The sequence below is a fragment of the Cucurbita maxima genome, unplaced genomic scaffold (genome assembly GCF_002738345.1).
Source record: "Cucurbita maxima cultivar Rimu unplaced genomic scaffold, Cmax_1.0 Cma_Scf00054, whole genome shotgun sequence".
NCBI lineage: Eukaryota > Viridiplantae > Streptophyta > Magnoliopsida > Cucurbitales > Cucurbitaceae > Cucurbita > Cucurbita maxima.
Window position 1 is genome coordinate 199,803 of NW_019272070.1, and position 18,075 is coordinate 217,877.

General features: G+C 36.6%; 2 protein-coding genes across 4 annotated transcripts; one reads left to right on the forward strand and one right to left on the reverse strand.

Moving 5' to 3' along the window:
- Nucleotides 1-6,319: 6,319 nt before the first annotated feature.
- Nucleotides 6,320-7,629, forward strand: LOC111471613 (U-box domain-containing protein 35-like). Its single transcript, XM_023117317.1, has 4 exons — nucleotides 6,320-6,888; nucleotides 6,982-7,100; nucleotides 7,169-7,284; nucleotides 7,398-7,629. The coding sequence occupies exons 1-4, from the start codon at nucleotides 6,501-6,503 to the stop codon at nucleotides 7,627-7,629; spliced, it is 855 nt and encodes a 284-aa protein (XP_022973085.1). The 5' UTR covers nucleotides 6,320-6,500.
- A 23-nt stretch (nucleotides 7,630-7,652) lies between these two features.
- LOC111471646 (serine/threonine-protein kinase D6PK-like) lies at nucleotides 7,653-10,199 on the reverse strand. Of its 3 annotated transcripts, none has more exons than XM_023117356.1 (3): nucleotides 9,805-10,199; nucleotides 8,726-9,600; nucleotides 7,653-8,638 (listed from the first exon to the last, which is right to left on the reverse strand). In XM_023117356.1, the coding sequence occupies exons 2-3, from the start codon at nucleotides 9,493-9,495 to the stop codon at nucleotides 7,762-7,764; spliced, it is 1,647 nt and encodes a 548-aa protein (XP_022973124.1). In that variant the 5' UTR covers nucleotides 9,496-9,600; nucleotides 9,805-10,199; the 3' UTR covers nucleotides 7,653-7,761. The 3 variants fall into 3 exon arrangements, with proteins under 3 accessions (XP_022973124.1, XP_022973123.1, XP_022973122.1); XM_023117355.1 differs by having other exon boundaries at nucleotides 9,698-10,199; XM_023117354.1 differs by having other exon boundaries at nucleotides 8,726-10,199.
- Between the last annotated feature and the right edge of the window lie 7,876 nt (nucleotides 10,200-18,075).

The window sequence follows — 18,075 nt, forward strand, 5'->3', positions numbered from 1 at the left end:
TTTTTTTTTTTTTTTTTTTTTTGCCCGTCTTTATGGTTTTGTCGGACCTTAGGCAAAGCTCGTCTTTGCCAGCCAAACACAACTTATGCAGAATCTAAACTTGTTCGGTCACACACGCTACCCGTACGTGCATGTTCAATCGTCTGTGACTCTAGCCCACTTGCCTCAGCACCAACACAAGTTATCTGGCTCGAGCTTGCCTCTTCTCTAGGCCAATGTCTCTAGTGTAAAACATCACATCTCATCATCATCTCAATTTCCAACAACATGACTCGTGTATCGTAATGCTATCCCATGCTCAGAACAACTCGAGCATCTTGTCTTGCTTGAACATGTTTATTGGGACCGATCCACGTGCCGCACGTCTCATTGGGACATGTAGAACATCCTTTCATTCGAGCTCTTATTTGGGTATGAACTCTCCCATGTTCATTCATGTCATTTGTGAACTCCGTATTGAATAGCAGATAAACCAACCTCCAACACATGGGCTTGGGAGCAATGTCGGCACACCCATGTAGTCCAACATTGTAGTTGAAAGGCCCTATTAAGAAAATCATGAGATGATCTAACAACCTTATTGAAGAAAACAATCTTTAGATCTAAATTACCCAAGAACCTCAAATAACGATAAAGAATCAACCAGACGGAAAGTTTTGGAATGGATTACCTTAATGATCATGATCAAGAATAAATAAAATTCATGATTCGAATTACTCTGTCGGATAATTTGATCAGGACTACATGAATGACTCTAGCATGCAAATCTAAACACAAGAAATGGAGAGGAACAAGCTTATGGCTTAAAGAACATAATATGCAACTTTTATTTTAATATAAAAAGCCTTCATACTAAAAGTAAACCTGAATGAGTATTTACTTCCATGAATGAGTATTTATAGTCTTCCATAAAGAGTATATATAGCCTTGGAAATAACACTTAAATTAACTTATGATCAATAGAAATGGTGTAATTCTTATGTCCATCACCGATTGTAACTTAAGACCTTAAAAATAATACTCTAAAATTGAAAAATACGATAAAACTTTTCCAAATCTAAACATGTATGGTACAATCTTATTATCTACCATAAATTTTTTTGTGGCACACTTAAAACACCTTATTTCATATCACTTACCTTTTAAACTTAGAATCGGGATCCACTCTTTTACTAGGTTTTACCCAAAAGTGTTCCAACGTTTGAGGCCCTTTCTCCAAAAATTGATCTCACTCAAAATCTTGCTCAAAATTCGTTCAAAAATCCATGAATCTTCGTAAGGCACTCTCTTCAGCAAATTTAGAGCCAAGTTCAACAAGAACATCAACAAGTCAATGGTTTATCTAACAAAATATCCAATTGCAAGTTAGAAACTAATCCAAAAAGATCAATAAATCAAAGGTCGATCCAAGAAGATCACCAAGCCCGTTTGAGATCAAGTTCCAGCTATTAAGTCAACTAATATGTGAGTTACATGAATCAAGAGAGTTTTAAATCTCGCCTATCTAAATATGCTTACGACTTTGTTACACTTCATGCGAGGAATATCAAGAAGTTAACTTGTGGGCGTACGTCCGAGTTGAGCTATGCTGCAAACTTTCGATCGGTCAAGAACACAAAAACTATTGTGTAATTCAATATTGAAAAGATTATAGTAGCAATTGACAAAGATCTAGACAAAGACATTTATTAATTGACCGTAGAGCAGTCTCTTATAAGATTTAATGGAGGGTATAGGAACGTATCGAGATAAACATTAACTATAGATATTGGTGGACACCCCCTGAAGAGGAAGTTATTAGTGCAAGAATAAGTTACCACAAGTATTATTGGTAAAAATGAACTTTAAAAAAAAATATTAAAAATAATTTTTAAATATATAAACTATAATATAATATAAGAAGAATTATTGGTATAAATATAATTCGATCAACCATGTCTCAAACGCGTTGATGGACCAGATCTTTAAAACGATGATTCATATCCAATCTAGTTAGTAAAAATGAATTCAGTAATGCTAGTCAAAATTTGAGTTTGATTCGAACATGAATCGAGATTGGACTGCTATTTTAATGTGTTGATGTGTATGTATTGATTCCTCAACAAGCAAGTGAGGCTGATAAGTATGTTTTATAGAAAGTATTAATATTATTGTCGAACGTATTAATGTTTAAAGACTAAACTTGAGAACGAGGAACGCAATTTTTTCCTCTCTTTTTCCCTCTCTTCTTCCTTTCTTTCCTATGGCTCACCATCAAGATTTCAAGTCCTAACCCATTTCTAAAACTACGTGGACACAAAAATTTGAACTACTAAATCGCTTGACAGCAAGTAATAGCTAAATTATCGATTCCACCCATGAAGTTAGATGAACTTTTTACTCAATTATTTAGGAACTACATGTTAAGTACGAATAACATCAATAATGGGTATTATTGTGGGTTGTTGTTTAATAACAATACTACTTGTGATATAGCAGAGAAAGGAGACGTGAATAACAAAATCAAATCCGATTAAGATAGTGGATAAGGGTCTGTAATCTTAAGCGATTATATTTCTATTAATTGCTACACTATGGTTACATAACGGGCTATATTCAATTCGAGTCTTAAAGCTTAAATTGTCCACTACGACCAATTAATTTGTGTTTTTTTGGAAACTTAACGAAGGAATCAAGGGCGGGTAATCTTAGGTTGGGGTGAATTGGCAGGATTTCATTATCGAGTAGTTTTAATCACATTCTTGAAAAATATGCCCTCCGCACTCTATCTTTTTTCATCATGATGCATGATAATGTACGTGAGTTATATTACGATGTATGACATACTTAATGGAAGTATGATGATTATGATGTTTTGCATCATGTTTACCTTAATATGATGGTTTTTTCCATATTAAGCATGTTGCATGAAGATGAGTGTCATATTGCATCATGTCAATAGTTTGACTTAGGACACAACCCTAAGAAAATGAAATAGGATATTAAAAAATAAATATCTAACAAGCATGTATTACTAAACGTAACAGAGAGATGAGACTAGGGGTGTGTCAGAAGAGACGTTAAGATGAGAACTAGAGGGATCTCAAGCATGTTGTGTGTATATAAGCATAGAGATACTTCCCCTATAAATGATGAGTGCGGACGCGCACAATAGAATGATGAGGGTGATCATGGTGAGCATGATACGAGGGGTTCTACTGACCTTTGGACGTCGCTATAAACAGCTAGCTTGACCAAAGAGAGTCCAAGGGGCGGATGAGTTGCCTGGAAATTCACACTCGCACGTGTAGGTCGTGTGCAGGGAAGTACTACACATCCATAGTAGTCCGGACTAGAGGCCACCCAAATATGAGATGAGATAGAGATAGGTACCTATAGCATATTTGCATGTGATTGCATTTAGCATGACCCTTATAGTGGGGTCACTTACTAAGTATCTTCGAAATAATCAAGCTGTGTGTCATCATTTTTCAGGTAAAGGCAAGGTGCCCATGTATGGATGACGACGACATCACGATCAGAAACTGTGACTCATGCATAAGATAGACTCATATTTACATTTCTAGTCTTAGGTTAGAATAGGTTGTTTTGCATTCCATTGATTTAAATTATTTTGTATTTTTATTTTCTTCAAATTTTAGTATTTCCTATCAAACACATAAGATCATGATTGTGTTTTCGAGAGATAGAAAAAGTTATAATTCTATAGATGATGTTTTCTTTTAAAAATTATATTTCGAATTTGAACAATGTACGAGACATTAGTGGCGACTCTAAGTAAGGAGACTAATAGATAATCACGTGACACGCTGTCAGTATCTCTCTAAAGTGTGAGGATTGGTGCAAGCCTGGCAACCGCTATCAACATAGTTGTCGTCGGTTGGCAGCGGGTGACGTAAATTTCTTAAAATCATTGGTTTTTATGTAAAATCCAAGCCCATTAAACATTATCTGGTTCCTCAAATTTTTACAAACCAATGCAAAGCCTTTGTTTTATTAGGAGAAAAGTTTATTTTTTACTCCACTTGGGATTCTTTATTTAGGAAGGGAGGACATGTCTGCATGGAGGACATGTCTGAATTTGCTGGCATTCGGTCTACCAGCCAAAAATATGCATGATTCAATTCAAATACGCATAATTGTTTGTTGTGCTGTGTCTATATGGATAAATGTTCTATATACCACGTTAAATGATTGATGCAAGAGCGTGATAAGGAGTTAGATTATTTCAATTTATTATCACATCTTATATCTTGTGATCAGTATCATGCAGCATGATGTTGCTGCCATGTGTGGACGGTTAGGGCACTCGTCAACTCACTTCTAATTGTGAACTTATCTCGAGTGATTGTCTTCATGGAATTTTCAGGACATGGAATCACTCCCATATGATTGACTCTACGATGTGAGGATTAGTAAAGTTGCCAATAGCTCTTAATAGTGAACCTGCATAGGGGTCGACATTGGCACTCGGTATTTTGAGGAGCTAGTACATATCAAGTCATGTCCTGAAATCATTTAATTTTACCCATAAAATACCATGTGGAGACGATAAAGAGATCTTGAACTATTTCTTGGTCATGAACTTGTCTCGTGCACAAGAGTCCACATGAATATCTAGTAGCTCGGAGGCTTATTAGGTGCTAGAGAACCAATATTTTCTATAATATCCTAGTAATTCAGTACTATCTCATAGATTTATGACAGGTAGGCACACAACTTAGATACCACTTGTCACAATCGCATTTTGGTGACAGCAGACTAGCGATTGTGCGGCACTCACTTCCCAGCAACAAGTGAGTTAAGTCTATTCGTTCTTACGTTGCTTACGGCCAAGCTACGTATGCTCGAGTCTCTGGTCCCGATTCAAGAAGAAAGTTTTAGAAAACGAGGACAAAAAGATTTCGAAAGAGAATTTTGAAAGCAAGATTTAAGAAATTGAAATTGGTGTTATATGGGAATGTAAGCAAAAAGGCAACAACAACGACTTACTGCATATAACTATCGGGTAGGGAAAAATTGACAACTTCACCCTAAAATCCTATAGAGAACTCTGATGGGTAGATACACTCTCTAAGGAGCTGAATGATGGGAGCCCATTAGGCCAAATCATTAAAAACTATATCGAGTGAAATTGTAAATATCCAAATAGGATCAAAACATAAGAAACCATGAGTTAAGGGTTCTAAGACCCTACAAAAGCTATATAAATATATCGATTTAGAGACTTGTCAGTAGGCTATTACTAAATACTTTTATATTTACTCATAGCTTGCGAGAGCTACATGGCTATAGGAGACAGTAGCTCTGAGTCATACTATATTTTGATTATGAACATATCATCTCATCGAGACGTATCTCATCATCTTATATTCCATAAACGATTTTGAAAAGATACTAAAAAAAAATGAGCTATTATATCTTCAACCTCGTGTCTATATTATTAAAAAAAAAAAAAAAATCCTTAATTTAGGGAAAGATGAGGAAGAAAAAATTAGATTTGTAAAGGAAAATAAAGTTGATTGGTTTTTGGGTTAGAGACATATTGACAAACTCACAAGTTCAAATGCTGTCAAATTCAACACACTTAATTCTATGCCTCGTATAAATATTTTGCATCACCATTTATTTGGTAAGTCTGTAAATTAGGTTAGTTCCCGAAACCCTTAAACCGTACATATTGAGTTAGGTTGAATGAGTTTTTGGATTATTAGATTGTTCCTGTGACACCCGTAAATATATATATAATCCTATATATTTTAATTAATTAACTAAAAATATGAGTTCTAAACGTGTTAATTAAAATCGAATAGTTAATAAAATAGATTTTAATTAGTTAAATTAAAAAAAAAAAAAAAAAAGTTTCAAAATGATTTGAAATAATCATAATTGGTATAGTTGGATTAATTATATAATATCTCAAAATTGTCCCCCAAATATATTCGGATATTCCTTTGATCAACACTTTCATATACGATATGAAGCATGCGAACCATATAAATACTCATATATATATTCGTCTCCCCTTGCTAATAATATGTCATGCTTAATGCTCTCTTTATTTGCTATTAAATTATTAATCTCTAAATTTTTTATTATTTTTTTTTTTGTTTAATAAATTCTCCAGTTTTTATTTGAGTAAAAAATATACGTGAATTTATTGAATTATTTATTAGATAATTTTAAAGTTTTAAAAACTTAATAAACTCATAATTCAACGTTCTTTTCCGTTAAATTTTATTTTAAATTTATTGAAAAGGTTTATTTAACGTTGAAGATTCAGAATATGAAGTAAGGTATGTCCGGATTAATTGATTTGAAGATCCTAATATCATGATCATCGTCTTTGATCCAAACCCATGTACGTCAGAAACTTAAATCCCAAGTTTCCCCTTGATTAATTGAATCCTTCTGTAAAATCGTGTATAAATTTGACTGGAAATTTTTAGTTTCCTCGTTCATGCCTTTCTGTTCTAGCTTTCCATCGACGGGGAATCAACATGTTGGCTTCCGAATCTCTGTTAGTGGAAGGAGGTGTTCGTTCCGACGTTCAAGAATCGACGAGTAAGCACTACTACTTAGGCAGTGATGATTTCAAATTTCATCGAAGCTTAAGCGTGAATGAAGAGGAGAAATCCAGCGATCTGTTCGAGATCGACCTAGGGCTTCATGTGCAATCCAATCGTAATAAACTGGAGGATGATTGCGAAGAGAGTTGGTTCTCCTTCGATTTTCGCAAATCGAACCATTGCGTTTACGTCGGGATCGGCGATAACGACGCTTCCAGTATGGCCGCCTTGCAATGGACTCTCGATTTCGCTGTTTTACCATCCAGTATCGTCTATTTGCTCCATGTCTCCCCCGAGATTCGCTTCGTCCCCAGCCCGTGTATGTCCTATCTCCCTCTCCCTCTCTTTAACAGAGTTCTTGGCATAGAATCACTTTCATCGAACTAAAATTATTGCGTGTTTCGTTATCAAGTGGGAATGCTTCCGAGGAGCCAGGTCGGTCCGAAGATAGTGGAGACGTTCATGGCGGAAGAGAGAGCAAAGAGGAGGGAGTTTCTCCACAAATTTGTTGATACATGTTCTTCTGCTCAGGTATAGCACCAGATCACGTTTCGGTTGTTCGATTTTATTATCCAGTTTTTACAACCGAATTCTTACAGGTCAATGTGGAGGTTGTGATGATTGAGAGTGATATGGTAGCCAAGGCGATTCTTGATCTTATCTCTCTTCTCCAGATTAGGAAACTCATACTAGGGAGGAACAGCACCAAGGCCAGGTCTCTCTCGACTCTCCCTCTCTCTAAACAACCAAGTAATTCTCAGTTTCAAAACCTTAATGTTTAAATGTTCTTAATCTGTGTGCTGAGAGTTTGAGAATTCTGGATCATAGAAGAAAATGGAGATCGAAGAGAGAAGGAATAGCCAAACAAATATTGAAAAATGCAGAAGAATTTTGTGATGTGAAAATCATATGTGAAGAAGGAAAGGAATCCACCTGCCAAGTGATTGATTCATCTTCATCATCATCTTCTTCTTCTTCTTCTTGTTCTACAAATTTCAAGATCATGAAGAAAGAATATCGCCACAGTGGATTCGTATCTTGGAGGTGTTTCGGTAGTTAAATCCCAATCTTCTTCTGATCCACTGACCTTATGTGAACTATTCTCAAGCTTTAGATGACAAAAAGTACAAACCATTACTTCTGCAAACTGAAAATTGAAATTGTTGACAGGCAAAAACAAGTATTGTCGTTACTAAAAGAAATCAAACTCCAGATAATTATCAGATGATTTGGAGTCAGGGCCAGGTCTAGCCATTACAGTTTTTCCACTGACTGAAGGTGTTGGTGTGGGTATCCGCTCGATCTCGACAGGCTTTGGTACTTCCGGTGGCGAAGCGCATCGTATCAATGCCCAGTTAACACCTTCAAAGAAGGGGTGTTGTTTGATCTCAGTTGCTCCTCGTTTGTAAGCTAATCTATGCTGTGGTTCCTTGACAAGCAATCCCCTGATGAGATCTCTTGCAGCAAAACTAACAACTGGTGATTCAGGAAACCGTAAAGGCTGACCGACGACGTTGAACAACGTCGCTCGATTCCCAGATCCCTTAAAAGGAGTTTTACCAAACAACAGTTCATATAGAAAGATCCCGAATGTCCACCAGTCAACAGCACTTCCATGACCTTCACCTTTAATGATCTCAGGCGCCAAGTACTCGTGCGTACCAACGAACGACATTGACCTTGCCTCTGTAGGCTCTGCAACGAGCTCTGGCAATGGCGTTACCTGGTTTCCTATTTCAATCTTGGGTTTCCTATCCTTCTTTGACTTGCTAGAGAATAGCCTGGGAGAGAAGCACATGGTGGGAACTACACAGGATGGCTGGATGCAGGAAGGTTGGATACAAGCCGGTTGAGCACAATAAACTGAATTCTTTCTCAGCGCCTCGGACTCCGAACACGATCCCTTAACCAATGTTGGACTAACAGCACATCTTAAGGAAAGATCAAAATCTGAAAGCATTATGTGTCCGTCCTCCCTCACGAGAACATTCTCGGGCTTAAGGTCCCGGTATACAATCCCGAGCATGTGAAGATACTCAAGTGCTAGGAGGACCTCTGCTACATAAAATCTGCATCAAAAACCATATGCTTATAAGCTTTATGCAGGCAAAGAAACATGAATGTATAGTGATTAAGTTGGAGGGCGACGAACATACTTCACGGCCTGTTCGGGAAAATGCTTCCCGGGCTGTCTCTGCCTTAGAGTGTGCAAGTCTCCCCCAGGGCAGAACTCCATCACCAAGCATGAGAACTTGTCAGTTTCGAAATGAGTATACAATGTAGGCAGGAATGGATGATCAAGAGATTGCAGTATTTCTCGTTCGGTCTGAGCACGAAGCAACTTCTTTCGACTCGCTAGAGACCCTTTATCCATGACCTTCATTGCAAAGTAACATTTAGTACCGCTCAACTCCGACAAGTAGACGCTTCCGATATCGCCACAACCTAGTCTCTTCAACAGTCTAAAATGGCCTAATCCCAAAATCCCATCCCTTGCACGGACAGCTTGGATGGCCTCCCATCTCAAGTCATTCGACTTGTGAGGCTTACTGATGCTACTACTAAAGCTGCTACAGCTGCTTTCATCGCTTATATCGCTGCTCGTGCTACCCCGACACACGCTGCTCTTCCCACTCTCAACCATCTCCACACAGTTACTAATCTTACCACTTCCACTGCTCTTAGCAACACTGTTCGTATCCTTCCCACTCTCACATTCTGATGTTTTCTTTTCAGGTTCCACAGAGTCCTCTGCTGTACCCCGAGTCCCGGTAAGCGCAGGATCTCGCTGGGTCAATGTGATCTCTTTGGTGTTTGATGAATCACTCAAAGTGCACTGATTCAAGGATTTCTGCGTGGAGTTCAATACATCTCCACAGATAACTGGATCAGTTGCAGAAGGTTTGGAAGCCGTTTTTGAGGCCATTAGAGGTAAGAAAGAGTTTTGATTAAAGCAAATCAGATTTGAGAAAATTCATGGAGCAGCACACTATATGAAGAACACGCCTGCCTTCGAATCATGACCAGAAAACTGCATCAAAATGAAATATATTAGATGAAACAACATAGAAGAAACAGAAGATTCAAAGGGTAACAAGGAAACCCCAGATCTTGAAATGGAAACCCACAAGCTTCTTCTTGAGTGCAAAGAAGAGATCCATGGGGGGAACGCAACCCCAGAAGCCAAAACCAGAAGAAATGAAAGAAGAGGAAGATGAAGGGAGGAAAAGCATACCTAAAATGAAGGGGAAAGGGGAAAGGGGTTTGGGTTTGGGTTTGGGTTTGGGTTGGTTTGCTTTGCTTTTGGTGGTGTGCGTGACAGTGGAAAAAGGAGAAGATGAGAGAAAAGAAGAAGGGTCGAAGGGGTGTAATAAAGGAAGGCCCTTTTTCACAAAACAATAATTTTGCATCGGTATTTTGTCCCGGAACCAAAGGGGTCCGAATCACCGAACGACTGCTGTCCACCACCTGTCTGCCCAGCCCTGCCCTGCCCTGCCCTGCCCTGCCCTTGCCTTTGCTATTCCATTTTTCCTTTTATTTTATTTCTTTCTACTCTCATTTTAGCCCCATAATTTCATCTTAATTTGTGTATAAAGATATGGGCAGCATAAAGGTCTTTTATCCAACTTGCTAACTAAAATAAAATCCATAATTAATAATGAAAGGAGGAAGAAGAAAGCCTCTTTTTAGCTTGCCTTTTTTGTTACTACTAACTTTTTAGAGAATATCATTAGTGTAATTTCATTGGTTTATAATATCATCCTAAATTACATTTTTAGTCCCTACTTTAAGAACATATTTCTGTTGTAGTCTTATTCTCCTTCATTTTTCGATCAGTGATGAGTGTTAAGGTTCTACATTTTCTATTGTGGGGTGTCAGATCTTGACATGCCTATGACAAGTTGTAAGAAAAATTTTAATTTCATATACATTTTTCGTCTGATTTTATGGCTTCGTTAGGCTTTAAATGAGGTTTTTCTTTCCACCAACTGAATATAATTTGTGCGAAATCTAAGCTTATTTGGTCAAAAATGTTGTTTGGCGTGTATATTCAATCGTTTATAACTCTTTTTGACGTGTCTCTACACTAGGTTAAGTTATATGGCTCTACCTTTCCTCTACTTGGGGCTAAGGTCTCTCACATGCATTATCACAACTCCTCTTGTCATTTTGGTTCCCTATTAACACAACCAAATCTCGGATGTCATCAGCTATCGAAGCTTACTCAATCATGTTTATCGAGAATGAACCCATGTGTCCTACATATCAATTCGAGTTTTATTAAGGCAAGGACCCCCTCGTGTCTATGATAAATCATTTAGAGATACCGTACTAGATAGCATGTCCATATTTCAATCTTCGACACATGGGTTAGAGCACAATGTCAGCACCTGACAGCGCCATTGAAAGACTCATTTCAAAAGAAGTCGCTTGAAACACTCGTCTTACAAAATTCACCCTTGCTGTGACGCATGTATGTGTCATAAGGTAACTCACTTAGGCCACAAAGCCCAGGAGTAATGGTTGTAACCTGGGTGATGAGTGATATCTTCGACTCCATCACTTAGTATTACTCAAGTACCCTCAATATACCTTTTAACTTTAAACAAACATGAGAAAATTTGAATATAGAAAAATTCAACACCCAAAAGTCAATTTCTTGGTTTGGTTGGAAAAAAAACGAATTAAAAAATTACATAGATGCCCTTCATTTTTATTTCAAATTGATATTATGACATAATGCACATGTTTGCTCGGGTTGCGTTTAAAATTATGATACAAATTCTTAATATGTCTCTCTTTTACCATCTATTAAGAGAATAGGTCCAGTTGAAACAGCGTGATTTTATTCATCTCTACCAGCTGCCAGAGTCATGTTCGTCATGTCCATGCTACGTCAAACCCTTTATTTGATTTCATGTTGTATTGTTTTACAATAGTATTTTCTATTTGTATGACTGTTCCGTGAAATTATGTCTAGACTTGCCAGAACTAAATCGCCTAAAAAATGACCGAGGATGTGACTAGTTGTCAAATCTTCCTACCTTGAGTTGTATGCTATTTAATTCGTTGTGTTGTCTTTCTAGCTTATAACCTAAAACATTACTTTCAAACTCTCTCTTTCAAAAATATCTCTACCCTCAATTTCTAAAATCTTCTTAAAATCTGAGTGAGTCAACTTCCAAGTGTAACGGCTATAAAACTAATCACGAATTATCTTTGAGTTTTATATTAACTTGATATCTCTTTATTAGTCCCTTCAATCATATTCAACTTGTACACCACACGCGCTTAAGGCACAATCTCATCATGGTTCCAACTCATAATCTCATGTTTTCATCAATCGAGACACATATCCTATGCAGTCCTTAGCCCTCATCTAAGCAAGTTTACAACTAAGGAATGGAGATCTCATGGTTTCAATTCATAATCTCATATTGTCGTTATGTACACAATCAATCGAGACAGATCCTAATCAACCCCACACAGTACTTATATGGAACTAAAAGGTTTATTCACCACAAGGCTCACCCCCATCCATACCAATCATAATTATAAAGATATAATTACAGATCCCATCGGGTTGGATTCCCTATTAAAGGTTAATTCGCAACCCTCTAATAGTCCTCACATCATAGCAAGCTACTAAAAGTACTATGTAGACTTTTATCAATCGAGACAAGTTCACAAATAAGAATTAGTTGGTGAACCACTAAGCATCTCCATATAGCAACATGTTCACATCAAGCATAGTTCACGTAATCAAATAGAGAGAGAGTAAATTGACTTAATCATAGACCCCGAACAATTCAATGTCACATAATATTCAATAAAGAATAAAGACAAAGATATGGGAATATTTCTACCAACATCATGTTTTCAGCAAAATAATAGTGAATTAGATTCTAAATCATCCGCAACATTCAATATTATATCATGCTCAATTATATACTACAAGCATTACACAAACTTGATTTGATTAGATCGACTTAACCCGTTCAACTGAGTTCGATTGAACCGAACCTACTAGACTGGTTGTCTCCTACCTCAAGCTTCAGTCGGTCGTTTGCATTCTCTCATCTAGTTGTTTGCTCCATTTCTAAACCTTCCATTATTGCCTCAATAGCTTTCAAATTCTTTTACAAAGTTGTAGGTATTCTTAGAACGAACCTATATGGTCAAGAATAAAAAAATAAAAAATAAATCATCAATAAACAAGAAGAAATCAAATGGAGAAGCTTCCAAAAATCAAATCCTTAACCTAATCCCTATGAGGTCGTATCTTATCTGAATGTTCTCTATTAATGTTCTCCATAGATCTTGATCTCTTCGCTGTTGAGATTAATGAAAGTGTTTGAGGGAGACTTAATTTATGATTAGGCCATAAATAAATCGTTCATGGGAGAATCAAGACATTTGGAAAAAGATCGAAAGAAAAATAAAAAAACATAAAAGGCAAAAATGTCCTTTTTCGAATTTTAAGAAACTTTGAGGATTTTTAACTCTTTTGATCCATAAGGGAAATATGACCTAACAAATGGTGAGGAAGTTTCATATTTTTTGTTTGGATTATAAAAAAAAAATTAAAATATTAAAAAAATTGACAAATTACTAAAATACCCTTGAACTTCAAAAAAAATTACGAAAATGCCCCGGATCAAAAAACCATATAGCGACAATGGGTATCCTATAGAAAATTTCTCAGTTGGATCTTTGTCAAATTTGAGTATGTTCTAGAGGAGGCAACCTCATCGTATTCAACTACAAGAATTTAAAGTAGAGAATAGTTGTCTAGTGATTGGAGAAGATATTTATAACAAAAATCTAGAAAATTTAACCTTAAATTAATGACTGTTCGTGAGGTTTTAACTTGATTTAAGCTCCCTCTATAAATACTAAAGTAGGGGCTATCAATTGGAGCGAGAATCTAGCTAAATCATCCTTCAATTGGGAGTTATAGCCTTTTGAGTTTCTTACTCTCGAATTTCTTCCAGATTTGAGAGGCATAGTCCACCCTTTCCCTTCATACTTGCTCCTACACCTTCTAAACAAGATTACCGACAAGTTTGATGAAGGAAACGAGTGTTGAAGGAGCCTCAAACACTTATTTCCAATCCAAGACCACACACAAAGTCGTCAAGAAAAACCTAACCCATTCAGTTTCTACACCTCCAATGAACATTCCCATTGAAGAACACGAAGGTTAACAATTCTTGGAGCGTGTTCAAATGAAGAAAATTATTTTCGGCCAAGATTTGGGGGTAATGATTAAACTCTTACTAACAGGTCATTTCTTCAAAATTGAGTCTTGCTTTAGTGTTAGAGGATTAAGATGAGTACTTTTGATAAATAAATCGAGGGGTAATACATCCTAGTTCAGGCTGCCGAAGAAAGAACCTCTACGCTTCTCGATAAGTTACAGACCGAAGATGAATTCCAAAAATTAAGATAAAATGCTTAACTCCAAAACAAATTCTTTAGCTAGAGGGGAGTACAGGGAAGAATTTTCGTGAATAAATTAGGTCTTGAAAATCTCTAGAATCGGCTGCCCAAAAAAAAGTCTTCTAGTTCAAATTCTGGGTTGGGTAAGTTACATGATGAATTTTGGAGGTGTATAACTCATTCTACCATCCACGAGAAAGTATGAAATTAATCCCTAGCTCTTCTCTATAACACTACCTTTAAGTTTCATGAAGAAGGAGACGGAAGAAACGTTTGAACCAGAGTGGACAGGCAGATTTTCAAGCGGCGACGCAATGACCCTAATAAGTATTATGGAGGAAGAAGAAGAAAAAAAAAATCAGTATTCTTAGTTCCGTGAATGTCAAGGATGAGAAGATTCATAGTTTTGGACCATCTTCATTTTGGTGAAGGAACCAAATTGATTCAAGTTACGTAGAGAAAGTTATGAAAATATAAATAAAATAGTAAAAAGTCGTAAAACTAATTGATTCGGGAAAATTATTTGCTCAAACGGATGAAGGGCAAACACATGTCAGGCATAGGGGCGGTGAACACGTACGACCACCGATAGGATATATATAGTACTCTAAGTGGAGAAACACGTTTCACGTCTAGTAGTGACACGTTAAGCTAGATCCAACGCAGATCCGTGAATTAACCTGTGAACTAAGACACGACTCGGTCTAGTGCCCACGACCCGATTCATTACTTAGCCCGACCCGATCTACATACCTAACAGTTACATCAATGTTGCAGATTTGTTTCCAGTATCTGCATTATCCATTAACTCTGCTAGTTCTAATTCATGGATCATCGAGAGTAGAGCTACGGGTCATATAATATCAAAAGCTTCCATTATGGTTGAACCAAATGTTGCAATCATGTCTACAATAAATTTGCCTAATTGAGAGACAACACATGTGTCATATACTAACAATGTTTCCTACAATATTTTATGTGTGCCTTCATTCAATTTAAACTCATGTCCATCAACAAACTTACCAATGACTTGAAATGTTGTGTTACCTTCTATCTTGATTCTTGTGTTATGTAAGACTTTTCTACGGGGAAGATGATTGGCTCGGATAAATATTTCAGAGGTCTCTATCATATTTCTTCATCTCCAATCAAATCTTCAGCTCATCAAGTATCTTCGTCATCTGATTTGTGACATCTATGCCTAGATCATCCTTCATTTTCTGATTTTAAATTTCTAGTTGATCATAACGGTCATATTTGGCCATTAGCAAAACAAACTAGATTGTCTTCTCAAGAAGTTCAATAACAAACACATTCTACCTTTGATCTATTACATTATGATGTTTGCGTTTTTTTCTCACTATTATTTGATGATTTTACTAGATGTACTTGGATTTTTCTTATTCAACACAAATTGGAAGCAACATTTATTACAACTCAATTTCAGTGCAGTTCACACTACTATCAAGATAGTATGATCAGACAATGGGACTGAGTTCCAATCTTTACAACCATTTTTTTTCTTCTTGTGGCATTGAATTTCAATGCAATTGTGTCTATACTCTACAACAAAACGAAGTCTTAGAACATAAGCATCATCATATCCTAAATGTAGCTAGGTCTCTTTACGTTCCACTTAATTTTTGGGAGGGTGCATTTTAACTATTGTTTATCTTATAAATAGAATATCATCACCATTGTTATCTAACAAATCACTCTTTGAAACACTTTACAAACAACCATCCACATTTTTTCATCTTAAAGTTTTTGCCGGTAAATGTTATGCAACTTTAGTACATCCTAAACAAAAATTTGAATCTCAGACAATTCTTTCTGTTTTTGTAGGATATCCTATTGATCACAAAGGTTACAAGTTGTATGACATACAATCTCACAAATTCTTTATCAGCCATGATGTTAAATTTTGTGAAGATAATTTTTCTTCTTTAATCAGCTTCACAAACTTTGACATTAGCTCCTTCAACTCCCATTTTACCACTTCATGATCCATCTTACTCAAACATCCATTTTCCTCTTATTTTGTCATCTCCTTTACCTTATGTTCATTCTCCAGATTCACCCACTAATTCTAATTCTATCTCACTTGTCATAATAAGTCATAATGATTATGAGATGTCTTTTGCAGCCAATCATTTAACCTCTAGCTCAAGTCCCAACACTGGCGCCCATGAATCCTCTTCATCATTACCTTTTGCTCTCCCATTTTTTCCTACTCAACATGTTTTTCTAGCTCTTATACAGCCCAGGTAGAACTTAAAACCTATGATGAGGCAGTTAGCGACCCATTATGGCAGCAGACTATGAATGCCGAATTGCTTGGTCATAAAGTTATTGGCTGTCGTTGGGTATACAAAATTAAATACAACTCTGATGGTTCTTTTGAACGTTATAAAGCACGGCTGGTAGCAAAGGGATACACTTAACTTGAAGGTATTGATTACAAAGAGATATTTTCTCTTATAGCGAAACTTACTACACTTCGTTGCTTACTATTATTTCTACGAAAATGATTCACTCATTAGTTGGATGTTCAAAAAATTTTTCTCCATGATAATCTTGTAACGACACTAAATTTCTACACACTCAGGGTTGCTACTAATGTCTCATGCTCATCTCTTAAATGCAGAATATAACTCATGTTCGTCATAAATAGCGGAAAATTTAAAAACCATCAAAACACTTCAAACTGATAGAAAACACTACCGGACTTACATGTTTCAAAACATATTGCTGAAATTCAAAATTAAAATAAAAAAATACAAATGAAATAATTTAAATAATGAAATGCAAATATCTTATTCTAACCTAAGACTAGGAATTTAAATATGCAACTACCCTATGCACACGCCACAATCTATGATTATGATGTCGCCGTCAACCGTACAGGGTGTCTTGCCTTTACCTGAAAAATAATATGGCACACGATCTAAGTATTTCTTCCAAGTGACACCACTACTGGGGCCATAATAATGCAATCACATCCAATCATGATTTAGGGACCTATCTCTTGCTCATCTAGGGGTAGCCTCTAGTCTCAGACAAATTGGATGTGTAGTACTTCCCTACACACGACCCACACGTTCGAGTGTGAATCCCTAAGGTATCACATACCCCCTGGACCCTCTGGTCAAGCTAATCTGTAGCGACGCCTAGAGGTTAGCGGAATCCCATAGTGTCACGCTCCCCATGAACACCCTGCTCGTCATACTGTGCACGTCCGCGCTCATCATCTCTAGGGAAAGTATCCCTATGCTTAACATATAATATGTATGAGGTCCCTCTAAATCCATCATATGATCTCTTTTGACACAAGCCTCTAGTCTCATCTTTTTGTTACACTAAGTAACACATGCTTGTTGGTTAATTATATTAACATTATTCTCATGCTCTTAGGGTTGTGTCCTAGGTCGATCTAACGACATGATGCAACATGGCATTCATCATCATATAGTATGCTCAATATGGAAACATCATCATACTCATCATAATGTCATCGAGTGCATCAAACATATCATGTACGTCATGCATTGAAACATAAATCACGTACCTATCACATGCATTACAGCTCAAACATCATACTCATTCATCAACATAACTCATTCATCATCATATACTAGTATGTGGAGTCATACGACGCTGCTCATACAACATCATAACTCATGCATCATCATAACTCATATATCATCATATACTAGTATACGATATCATACGTTACCGTTCATACATCATCATAACTCATACATCACCATAGCTCATACATCATAATTGTAACTCATACAATTCTAGTCTATCCTATAGTAAGACCACTTACTTGGTTGGCCTTAGCCGAAGCATTCCCTAATTTAATTAATGTAAGCTCTCGTTCCTCGAGAGTTGCTCCAAAGGTTTGTGGTTCGTTTCCTATTATACCGTTTGTCACCTTTTTGTTAATATTTCACAATCAATAATGTGAAATACGGCTCTAAAATGACCTCAATTACCTTAATCGAGGCCGAAAATAGGTTCGAGAGGGTTGAAACAGGGGAAACTGGGTTAAAAATTG

What these genes read in the sequence shown, in the direction of transcription:
- LOC111471613 (XM_023117317.1), top strand. Translation starts at nt 6,501, where the DNA reads ATGTTGGCTTCCGAATCTCTGTTAGTGGAAGGAGGTGTTCGTTCCGAC. An exon ending in ATACATGTTCTTCTGCTCAG is followed by an intron (nt 7,101 to 7,168) that starts GTATAGCACCAG and finishes GAATTCTTACAG; the next exon opens with GTCAATGTGGAGGTTGTGAT. An exon ending in AGGAACAGCACCAAGGCCAG is followed by an intron (nt 7,285 to 7,397) that starts GTCTCTCTCGAC and finishes TCTGGATCATAG; the next exon opens with AAGAAAATGGAGATCGAAGA.
- LOC111471646 (XM_023117356.1), bottom strand. Translation starts at nt 9,495, where the DNA reads ATGGCCTCAAAAACGGCTTCCAAACCTTCTGCAACTGATCCAGTTATC. An exon ending in TTTCCCGAACAGGCCGTGAA is followed by an intron (nt 8,639 to 8,725) that starts GTATGTTCGTCG and finishes TTTTTGATGCAG; the next exon opens with ATTTTATGTAGCAGAGGTCC.